The sequence below is a fragment of the Taurulus bubalis genome, assembly GCF_910589615.1.
Source record: "Taurulus bubalis genome assembly, chromosome: 10".
NCBI lineage: Eukaryota > Metazoa > Chordata > Actinopteri > Perciformes > Cottidae > Taurulus > Taurulus bubalis.
In genome coordinates, this window is record NC_136598.1 from 11,653,377 (window position 1) to 11,665,606 (window position 12,230).

General features: G+C 42.1%; 1 protein-coding gene across 2 annotated transcripts; it reads right to left on the bottom strand.

The window, feature by feature from the left end:
* Positions 1-952: 952 nt before the first annotated feature.
* On the bottom strand, positions 953-11,964 carry LOC306742218 (cyclin-dependent kinase-like 1; the record flags this gene model as incomplete). 2 transcript variants are annotated; one of them, XM_079224560.1, is made up of 10 exons in its annotated part: positions 953-1,214; positions 4,968-5,030; positions 5,211-5,360; positions 5,453-5,509; positions 5,597-5,679; positions 6,759-6,959; positions 7,262-7,352; positions 8,531-8,603; positions 11,264-11,385; positions 11,797-11,964. In XM_079224560.1, the coding sequence occupies 10 exons, from the start codon at positions 11,962-11,964 to the stop codon at positions 1,125-1,127; spliced, it is 1,098 nt and encodes a 365-aa protein (XP_079080686.1). The 2 variants fall into 2 exon arrangements, with proteins under 2 accessions (XP_079080686.1, XP_079080687.1); XM_079224561.1 differs by lacking the exon at positions 953-1,214 and having other exon boundaries at positions 4,935-5,030; positions 5,211-5,363.
* Between the last annotated feature and the right edge of the window lie 266 nt (positions 11,965-12,230).

The window sequence follows — 12,230 nt, forward strand, 5'->3', positions numbered from 1 at the left end:
AACACCTCTGGTATATCGCATTATATGTGGAACTGTATTATGTATTCAGTAATTATTTTTTACAACATGTAATTTTAACCATAAGCTAAGACTTATTTTTGTACTAATTCAGTTTTTTTGTATTAATACGGTACTTTATTTATAATTTGAATATCTGCGCATGAACGCAACTGTGTTGCTTTCTACTGTTGATCTATCTTATTGCAAGGGTTTGATCAAAGTTGATTAAAGTTTCTTTTATTGACTAAATAATTTAGTCTAATTAAGTTTAAAATGTCAGAGTCGGGTAGCGTCAAGGAGACTAAGGAACAAATTGCTGGTCCCCAACACATACTTCAAGATTTACAGAATGAGCTCCACTCACTGATGGATGTATCAGAGAGAGCATGTCTAAAGGACTTAATTGAGGCAAAAGAACAAAGTCTGACTGACTTAAGATGATCTTGAAAAAGATGATGACCAACCTGAAGGTCCTCTGGGCGTGCACAGAACCCTGCACTAACAAATAAATAAATAAAGAGGCTAAGAATGAGCCTGTGACCACAGTCCCTCTATCACGTACTGCAACACCTCCTCATACAGACATTTCCAAGTTTCAAGGACTTTGCAATCTCCGTGCCAACTGAAACTGAGATTGCCTGCAACCCAATTACATCTCCACGCTCTAACACTGAAAAGAGAAATATCAGAGACACAAATAGAAAAAAACGTTTCCCGTTCAGCCTGACAGACAAGGCATACAGAGCCCTCCATGCCTCTCTCCTAATGGCATACCAAGCTGAGAACTTACTTACTTTACTGGGAGCTATGGCTCCTGACTGGCTCTGTGGGCCTGGCCCGTGAGTGGTTCAATATGAGGACTGTGGGCCTCCCTCTGAGCGTAATTGAGACCATCCAGAATGCCAGGGCCTCGAAAAGAGGTCCCTTTATGAAAGCAAATGGTACAGTTTTTAGAAATGGTAGTCAAATGTTCAGGCGGTTTCATGGTTTGTTCGTGGCTGTTATCTAGGCTTTCTTACAAGACATGGTGGACAAAGGGAAGGCTTTCTCCACCATCAAAGTGTACTTAGCAGATATTGGTTTTGAGGTGAGGGCTGTGGGCCAGCATCCCTTCGCCTGCCACTTCATGAGAGGTCCACGGCGTAAACTCCCAGTCGCGAAACCGCTGGCCGTGCTGGTGTGCCGCGACGCAGAGTCCCGGCCATGTGGTCACACTGCAGATGCAGACCCACTCTTCATTTCAACACCTCACCTCTTATTTTTACTAGTGTGTTTGATACATTTCTAATAATATCTGGAAAAAATATGTGTGAGAGCTTTGTTGCTTCTATTCATTCTCATCTTTTTCTGATGGCATGCTAAATATAATATGTTCCATAACCTTTTAACATGCTGAAGCTCCACTCACCTGACTTACTAAGATTCAGTATATGGTATTTGAAGTTAATGACATTCTTGACCTGAGTGCAGCGTGCATGGTACATCTCAATGATCAATGTATACGTTTATTGGCTTAGAAAAGGCTGTTTCAGTGATACATATTTCCACTTTGTTTGGAGGTGTATTTGACTACTGTTAGGATTTTGTGGCACCAGGTTTAATTTTTTATGTACCATAATGACTGGAGCTACTGGGCAGTCATATAATGTATTTCCAAACATCAAATAAAGCAAGTTAATCCATCCACTACTGCTGGCCTCTTGTTGGCCTCCTGGTTTCTCACTCACCTCCTGGTTTCTCACTTTAAAAACAATTTTCAACATGTAAACCTCAACTCTTCTGGGTTTTCAAATTAACTTTAAAAGATATACACTTTTATTCCTTCCTGTCAATTTCTTTAAAAATAATCTTGGGGACAAGAGAGGAAGCAAATTACATGTTATAGCCTATATTATTAAAGTCAGATTTGTGTGTGCTTCTCTCTGGCTCCAAGCCAATAAAAAGAAAAAAAAACAGGTGCAGTAAAACCCAGCGAGTCACATGACTCACCTATGTCCCAATGCAGGCACAAATATACACACCCAACAAAAAGAAACACCCATTCAGACATAGGAGAGATCTACCGACCAGCGAAGAGTTGGGAAGACAAAACAAAAGGAGAGTTATGGACTTGTCTGCGATAGGGATCCTGGCGGGGCTGATCTTAGCTCTGCTGTGGTTGTTTAGCGTCAAAAACAGTAGGAAGTATCTGTTGCCCCCAGGACCCTTTGCATTTCCTCTCATAGGAAACCTGCCGCAACTGGACAGAAATGCTCCTTTTCAATGTATTCTCAAGGTGAGACCTTATCCTGTGATTTGAGAAGGATGACTGAGAGCACACATTCATTTAGTCCAGGGGTCAGCAACCTTTCCGATCCAAAGAGCCATTTTGCCCTTTTTTCCACACAAAAAAATGTGTCTGAGCTAAAAAAAAGCTATTTGATATCACAGCTTCTGGCCACATAAAAAGCAGACAGGTCAGCAGCATCGTAGGCAATGAAAGCAAATGAATACGTCCACGCAGAATTAAATGCTCCACTTTCCTCCGTGACTTTTCTTTTTTATTTATTTATCCGTTGATAATTTAGCGAGGGCGGGGCTCTGAATCACGAGTAGCCACCTGCAGGGAAAGGGGCTTGACAGCTCCGTGACAGGATGTGACGCACATTTTAGTTAAATAAATAGGCTCGTTCGAGATGAGCCAGTTCTCAAAACTTGGTCTCCACAGTGTTGAACCTCTTCCTGGCAGGAACGGAAACCACCAGCTCCACCCTCATATATGCCCTCAGTGTGCTGATCAAATACCCAAACATACAGGGTAGGTAACTGAAGGGAGGACACCATCATCTTACTGAACCAGTTCTACATACAATGTCTTTTTTTGTTTTGTACAGAGAAAATGCAGAAGGAGATTGACAGTGTGATTAGACAAGGCTGTAGTCCCAGCATGGAGAACAGGAAGTCCCTCCCCTTTACAGATGCAGTTATCCATGAGGTGCAATGCTTTCTGGACAAGACCTCACACCACAAAAACTGTTTCATTCCATCTGCAGTTTGGTTTATCAATAAAGCCGGGACCCCCACTGACTCTTGCCACTTACACCCCCAGAAAAATGGCCACTGTTATACACTCTTGCACATCTTGTTTTCCAATTTGATAATACACTTTTAATGTACTGTTATTTGTTTGTTTACCATGTTTTTATAGCATTTTTTTTCTATTTTGAAATGATGTCTCATTACAATTTGTTTTTGGTTTATTGTTATGCACCCTTCACCAAGTAAAATTCCTTGTACGTGTAACAGTTCAGATTCTCTCCCCTCATTCCCTTCCTCATGCCAGCGGTAGTGTATTTCTGGGTAAAAGAGACTGTTTATTTGCTGCTGCTTCTTTTAAATATAAAAAGTGTGTGTCTCAAGTCTGGGGTCTGAAAAGTAATAGTCTTATTTTTGGCGTCGGCAGAATTCTCCAGTTCTTGAACACGTCTAATTGAATATGGATGACTAAGCAGCAGCTAGCATACAGGCCCCTGGTATGATGTGGCCATGGTATATGGGGGTCCTATTGGCCCCAAAAAATGTAAATGTAAAGCATTATGTAGATTTGGAAAGTAGGATGAAAGCTCTTCTTAGGGCTCAAGGATTCACAGGGGAACAAAACATGTATTTCCTATGTCATGCTTTAGAGAGTTCAGCTCATATGCAGCACACACTGAGAGACCAGATGATACTCGGCCTGCAAGCTGGTTCTCTGAAGAAAGAAATGTTCCACAGAGTTGAGTCATTGTTTATGATGACTGTATGGGTCCCCCACCAAGGGTTATTGGGCATGAATGTCATCAAACCAGTGTGGGGGGCTGTGGGGAGAGGAGCCGACCCAGGATTCAAAGCCTTTAAGTCCGCTGTTCCGCCTGCCTCCCAGAAAGAGCATTTGCCTGCTGCCAAAGGGTCCTGGGATCTGGGCCCACTGAGGTCTGAAGCACGACTGCTCGCCTGACAAAACCGCGTTCAGAGATGCCCTCAACTCACACCACTTTGATGCAGTAAAGTCCATTTTGCACTCTGTTCCGCTGACTTGTGGCCCATTTCGCCACAAGAGGGCACTTCACAACAGTGAACAGCCTCACAATCATTTTCCATGTGTTGACACATCTTGATCTGAACAGCTTCTTCTTGTATTGTAAGAGTTGTTTTGGCCATTTGTTAATTAGGTTTCTTCACTTTTTTTGGGGGGGGGGGGGAATTATGAATCACATGATAAAAACATAAACATAATTATTTATGAATATATATATATATATATATATATATATATATATATATATATATATATATATATATATATATATATATATATAATGTACACAAATTTACAATATGTTTACTTTAACCATAAACTAACAAACACTTTTGTTAATTCTGTATTTGTTCATAATAAAAATCAGGAAATAAACATGAGAAGAAAATTAGTGTTGACTGACCAGCTTGTTCAATGGATTCATCCGAACATGTAGTAACCTCTTCAGTTATTGTCATTGACAGCACCACAAACAAAAAAACATAGTTTTACACTTTTACACTGGTGACTTTCATAATCTGTTTAACATATTTTTATAAAGACATGAATACCGGACACTTGCTGTTTTTTTTGACAATGTCAACAAACATGACAAGTTAAAATACACTTTTTCACCGTCACACCAAGGATATTATTCAAATGATTGCGCAAAAACATAGCACAAGTCAGAGTCTCTCTCTCTCTCTCTCTCTCTCTCTAAGCAAGGGTTCTCCCCTTGCTTATCCTGTCACTTGTCCTCCATCATACCTCTTTCTGCCTGACCATTTTCCATTTAATTCCCATATCTCTGCGCCCTTGATTCTCTCTCTCTCTCTCTCTCTCTCTCTCTCTCTCTCTCTCTCTCTCTCTCTCTCTCTCTCTCTCTCTCTCTCTTTTGTTAAATGTTGGGCAGGTGATATTTATGCTTCACCTGTTTCTTAACATCCGGTGCTGGTGAGATGTTGCTGTTTGGTAACTGAGGCAGGTACTGAGCCTAAAGAGAGAGAGAGAGAGAGAGAGAGAGAGAGAGAGTTGACATGTAGTTATTTTTGAATTCATACAAGTTGAAAAGATTTTGGGTGACCGTCTGACTGTGTCGGTGAGAAAAGCTGGCACTCTACAGCATTCACAGCATGTACGTTTAAGGGTCACAGGACTTTTTTGGGGCGCTTACCCCCGGCTGTCTGCGGCGGGAGCCCTTGTCGTGTCGTCGTCCCGGGCGCTCACCCTCGCGGCCCCAGTTGGCTCCTTCCTCCTGGAAGTACGGCAGCTCCAGCAGCTCTTCACAGGACAGCCGGAGCGAGGGGTCCATCACCAGGCACGACTGCTCACGCGAAGATGCATAGATTTACATGGAGTTGTCGGCCATGCGCCGTATATATGAGCCAGGCTTTGTCACTCATGAACACAACGTACCTTCATAACGTGGAGGGCGTGAGGAGGAATGCCATGGAAGCGCTTTTCCAAAGGCTCCTGGGAGCAAAAATATATGGGGAAGTAAGAACATCAACCACGCTTCATCGGCTCTCTGTTAAGAACATGTGGCAGCCGGGTTTGTACCGTCGTGTCGGGTTCAGGAATACTGACTCCACTGAAGAAAACGTTGGAGCGGAAGACCTGCTGGTGGCGAGGGATCAGGTCACCTGGGGTCAGAGAGGAGAGCATCAAATTCATTGTGTGTGTGTGTGGTAAAAAATAGTTCCCTATCACTTCAAGCATACAGTATATTAGATTTTCAGTTCAAGCATTTACTTCACTTTGATATAAAAAATGTGATTTGTCCCTGGTGATTTGTTTTGGTTTTAGTCTTTAATTATTAATTACATATTCTTTTATTTCTATATCTTCTGTAACATACATCGGACTGCCATTTTCAATCTCTGTGAGGGAAACGATGTCACTAAAAATCTGAATTGGAAAAACACCTGTGTGTGTGGTAAATGGTTTGCAAACCTTAAGACTCAAAGGAATACATGTATAACTAACTATCTCCTTCAAAATAAAAGAGCAAGGCCTGCTTTTTATACTGGTTCAACGAACCCACGAGAGCAAAGTAGGAAGGAAATACAAAGTCCAAGTTTCCTTTTCAGTAAACGTTTCTTCAGGTTGTTTTAACGGGCAAATTACCAAACCAAGCTTGAAAAGTCTGCTTTCAAGCTAACTGGTGTGGTTTCTTTCAGTGTGAAAGCAAACCAACCACAAGACTGGGATAGAAGATATGTGATTTTATGATGAATTAAAACAAATGAACTGCTCTTAAATCCATCTGCTGATTGTGGGAACTGTTAAAGGATAACCGGTCCCTTTTGTTATTGTGTTATGTAACTTGATGCCAGTAGAAAACAGTGGAAATATTAGTGAGAGTCAGAGAGGAGGGCAAGCTTTGTCAGAGTGTGTTGTGTCGGAGTACAGAAGAATAGATATCGAGAAGATTTTCAAAGTGCGATTTCAGAAGGAGACTTCTCAGAGCGAGACGCACACTAACTAACCGACCGGATCAAGAGAAAGCTAAAGAAACAGGTTTTATTTCTTCTAACAAAAATCTGAGCCTGTCTGTGGCGAAAACAAGCACTTAAAGTGGACTACATTGACGCTGGGAGTTCCTCTGAGCGATTACATTGCAAGGGAAAATGAGTCCAGTCCAGGTTGAAAAAGGACCAAAGAGACCCTTTTGAGAAAGCAACGTTGCATGCGATCGGTATAATGTAGCCCCTCAATGTACCTAGAGTTTTTCGGATGAGGTAGAGCTGGTCAACGTCGGACTTCCCAGGCCACAGCGGGTTCCCGTGGAGCAGCTCGGCGAAGACACAGCCCAAGGCCCACACGTCCACAGGGGGCCCGTACTGAGTATCCCCCACCAGCAGCTCGGGGGCCCGGTACCAGCGGGTCGCCACGTAGTCCGTGTAGTCATCCTCCGGTCCTGCTGAGTATGCAGACGGAGATGACATGTAGGGACACGCGTGCACTTAGGCGCTGAATAATGAACACCAAGGAACACGGACGTTGTCGAGGAAGGGATTACAACTGCATGTTAATGTATGGGAACATAACACCCGAAACCCGAGGCAGGAAGGGTAAACAGAGACACCCTCACTGGCGGAGCGGCCCTCCTATGCGATGCATTCATTGGGACATTGAAAGTTAGGAGGCCATTCAGGTCTAGTGTTGAATAAGTCATTAGAAGCAGATTGACATTAAATGCACTCGCTGTCTGGGTCAACCTACTCAGAATGCGGGCGAAGCCGAAGTCGCAGAGCTTGATGACTCCGGTTTTGGTGAGGAGGATGTTTTCTGGCTTTACATCGCGGTGGATGCACTGCAACACAAACGCTCGCCATCAAGGATTTTGGCAACGTGATACACAGTCTCTTAGTGACAGAGAGAGAGAGGCTTATATTGAGGCTGGCAGAGGAGGAAGGGACTTGGAGGAACAATAGCAAGAGATCAGAAAGCTGTGCACATTTCAATATTGAAACCCAGCACTGCATTGTATTCGCCGAGGCTTAAATGGTTCCTGTTGGGGTGGGTAGGTTGGTGGGGGGCGGGGGGATCTCACAGGTTGCATGTGAATGTCAATTTGTGGGGTGAATATATGGAATGGTTTAGATAAAGGAATTAAACAAGGTGAATCCATTTTTCATGGGATGTATAAAAAATGATTTTTAGAGGATGAGGAACGGGCCTTGACTCTCTTGGGACTGTGATGCTTACTGCTGTTGTTGTCATTGTTTATATATATATATATATATATATATATATATATATATATATATATATATATATATATAATAAAGAGAGAGAGAGAGAGAGAGAGATTTCAATAAATTAAGATGATTATTTACGTGTGTATGTGATGAGTTCATTATTTAAGATATACAAATCTGTACGACCTTTTAGAACTGTTTATTTTTGTCTGAGCCTTTTTGAACTTATATTTAATCATTTAGTTTATTTAGAATTTGCTGCATATATTTACTGTTCATTTCATTGGTAATTGTTGTTTGTTTTCAAAACCTTTGAAAATAACGTTTGAAATAAATTCCGTCTAAGATTGCAAGATCTTTTGAGCTTTTGCGAGGTAGGTGTGTGTGTGTATATATATATATATATATATATATATATATATATATATATATATATATATATATATATATATATACATATATATTGTCCGTTCCAAAATATGGTCGACAAAATAGGGTATTCATTTTTACATTCTGTGAAAAAACTAACTTTAGTCCTCTTTAGTCAGTTGGAGCTATGTGAGGTTGTGGACTTTGACCCCAAGCTTTTAAAGCGTTGTTACACTGTGAATGTGTCGCTGCATGACCAGCATGGAGAGAGAGGGAGCAGAAACAATGTGTTCAATGTGCTGTACACACGGCATACAAGTATTGTTCTAATGCAGTCCTGGAAAAACTCCAAATCAAACAAAATCAAACACTAAATACTAGAAAAAAACAAAACCCAGATCCATGTTGAAAATGTACTGACATTGTGCTTGTGGCAAAAGTTAACTGCTTGCAGAGTCTGCCACACGATGCTTTTCAGCTGAGCCTCCTGGACCCTGCAGAGGAGGACACACAAAGGATTATTGATCGTCGTAAGAGGAACAAAACTAAAACCTTTTCCTTGTCTATTATTTAAAAAAAAACAGAAGTGCTGCTTTACGCAATGCGTCTTGTCTCCCGGGTAACCTTAGGCCTATCTCTAACAGCAACAGCGCCTTTGTTTTCAGGAGCAGCTAGAGTTTCTGCTGCGCAGCTTGGTGGGAAAAACGGTCCGATAGCAAATGTGGCCGTGGCTTGCTGTGTGAGTTCATATGACAAAAACTGAAAGTCTCCTCTTGTGACTTTAGACGTGCCTGAGGAGTGTTCCAAGATAGGAATAAAAAGAAAAAGCATTTCCCCTAAATATTTAGCTTTAGACTCGGTCGTCCCTCCCTCTCTCCGCTGCCAACACTCTCCGCTTTCTCAGATCTCTCGCCAACAGTCTTAACTCCCTCTTTGTAATTCACTTTTCTGCTGCCCTCCTCTCGTCAGCAGTACTCTTAACAGATACAAGTACACAAAGTGAGTTATATGCTTAGCTGTAAAGAGAGGCCCACTTTTGCAGTGGTGGAAGTAGTAATCAGATCCTTTACTTAAGTAAGGGTATCACAATGTAGAAATACTGCAGGACCTATTAACGGAAATGGAATATAATGTTCATAACTTTGTTTTCATTAATGTACAATCACATGAATCTTGAATTGTAGTGTTTTCGTTATCTTAGAATAATCTATTCATATCTAGCGGGTCCTCTTCCTCGCAGTCCGCCATGTTGCACCGCCGTTTTGCACCGCCGTTTTGCACCGCCGTGTTTCTACGGTAGCCCAGAAAGGACAAAATGAACACTGGCTCTAGCGTGACCCTTTAGCGTTTTTACGTTACCTGAAGGCAACCGTCGTTCTTTGGCATGCGCTTGAGAAACTGCGATGAACGCAAGTTGCAGTGTGCGAAACCACGAGTAGTATTGTTTAATTATTCTAGTTGCTTGCTTATTTAGGTTAGATTTGTTTATATATTAGGATAGCTTTTTCTTTTGATAGTTTTTAGTTTAATTATTTGTTGTTGTTGTCTAGGTTTATTTATGCTGCATTCACATTAAAAGCGTTGCGAATTTTTGCTATGCTTTTGGTGTTGGTTGTTTACTTATTTGTTAATTGGGTAATGCTGTGGGCACCTAGGGTTATATGTACCAGCATGCACCTGGGTTAGGCCTTTTTTTTTTTTTTTACCACTGCAGGAGAGGCAACATGTTTGCTTGTTTGCTTGTTTCGTTTAGTTCAATGAATAATCAGAAAAGCAGAATCCTGCATGGACAATGCACTCTTTTGACTCCGTAATTCACATACCCACGGTGTGTCAGTTGTTCTTTGATTGATGTTTGTTTTCTTTGATTTATTGGACAAATGGCCACTACACAGTTATTACGGTGAGGGCGGCCTCTGACCAAGGCCAACGCCATCACCACGGTCTTGAACTCGGCGGCTCACAATACACGGTCTTGGTATTGATATTGCTGAGGGGTATTCAGTGGGTTGTGATTGGCGACCTCACCGCTAAATGTCCCTAAATACTACACACCGTGACTTTAAGTAAAAGGAAGTATTATCAGCTAAATGTAATCAACACATAAAAAGTAACTAAAGTATATACATTTGTGTCGCTGTGTCTGAAAAGTGACTTGCACCCAGTGGTGGTGCCGTCAGGGCCTGCTATGCCTTCACTGCTGGCCTAAACAGAATCACAAAGTTATAGCTATTTTATAATTCAATTGTTTTTCACAAATACACTACATGTATTATAATATTTTTTCCCTATTAGCTTATTTACTCATTGCACTGCCACTGTCTTCCTCTGTGTCTCTGCCTTCAGCCTGCAGCCTGCAGCCTTCAGCCTGCAGCGCAGTGCAGCTGGTTTTAAGGATAGTTTCATCCAATCAGATGTTTTCCTCCCGTGTCTCTATGGGAGCAAAGCAGTTTAAGCAGGCCTTTGCAGATTAAAGTACACAGAGAGTTGTGGTATTCTTTGACATCCAGCTGTTAAACAGCTGATAGAGTCTATGACTCTTCTGAAGGTGATCTCCGGTATAGAATGTGGGCTGCTGGTGAGGAACAGTACGAGTGAGAGGCCCACGAGCCTATAGCGTGAGGGGGTTGTCTTCCTCTCTGAACTTACGCTAGAGCTTCATGTGTTTACACGAAACAAATAATAACCGGTAGCTGTGGCGTCATAATGAGGTGATTAGGTTTTTCAGCTTTAGAGACGGCACTGAAGGCACAGGTAGAAAATACATGGCCCGCCACTGCTTTTACCTTACTGAAATAAAGGCGACGGAGTAAAAAGTACAATTTAAGATGTAGTGAAGTAGCAGAAATGGGTAAAAGTACTCGACTAAAGTACAAGTGCCTCAAAAGTGTTTTTACGTAATGAGGAATGTAAATTACACCTCTGCAATTTTGTCATGAATGTTTAAAAAGAGATACCAGCGAAATAGATAACATATTCTGAAGAAGAGGAGAGGGAAGGATCGTCTTCAGCTTTTTACATATGTGGCCTTCATCATCTCCAACATCTCACTGATGTCATCCAGAACAACTCACATGGCTGTGTGTGTGTGTGTGTGTGTGTGTGTGTGTGTGTGTGTGTGTGTGTGTGTGTGTGTGTGTTTGTGTCCACCTACCCTCGAGGGTGTTTGTCCAGCTCATTGAGGACCGTCTGCTCGCAGAACTCGAACACCAAGTGGAGCCGTCTTTTCCTCCTAAAGACCTCCAGCAGGTTGACCAGATTCACGTGTTTCAGCTGCTGCGGGCCGACAGAGACCGTGGACACTGTTTTTAGTGCTAGGCCAGCCCAAAATGTTGGATAAATTACTTAAATAAACTTCTATTGGATCTAAAGCCTGCTTACTATAAGGTTTGTGTTTTGGTCTGTTTTTCTTTGTCTTCAAAATTGCTTCCACTTTTGTATAAAAGTTCACTTTTCTTTCATTCAGTCTTTTTAAAAGTGTGTTTTCCTAAAAGTTGAAATGCCTGTAAAGCTCCTTAAAACTGCCCTGTCTATACGTTGTGTGTGCAAGCTAATTATACCTGCATGACCTCACAATGTAACAAAAGATCACACGCACCTCACGTGCGCGCATGTGCACCCGCGTGCGTGCACAGTGCCCACTCCGCGGTGTTAGATGTGGGGCCCAATACTCGATACGGTTCTCACCTTCAGCATGCGTATTTCTCGCAATGCAATCTTCTTGATGACGGGGTCGTCTTCGGATTCCACGAACTTCTTGATGGCCACTATCTGGCCCGTGTCCCGGTGTCTGCACTTGAACACCACGCCGTACGAGCCCTCGCCGATTTTGGCCAGCTTTTCATATTTCTCCATTGGCGGGGTCAGCGGCTGGCACCTTGGTCAAGAGAGAAGACAGCTCGGCACTTCACTGGAAAGGGAACAGAATCCCCGAAATAATAACACGGCATTAGTGCGCATGTCTATTTTCTTTGGAATTTTACAAAATGCAAAATTGGTTCAATTAATTGCATTTTTTTTTGTCTTAATCGGAGACACTTGAGAGAGAATTCCACTAATAATAGTAACCACCGTTTGAAGAAGTGTGCACGAGAGGCACGCTCACCTGCGCAGAATCTGAA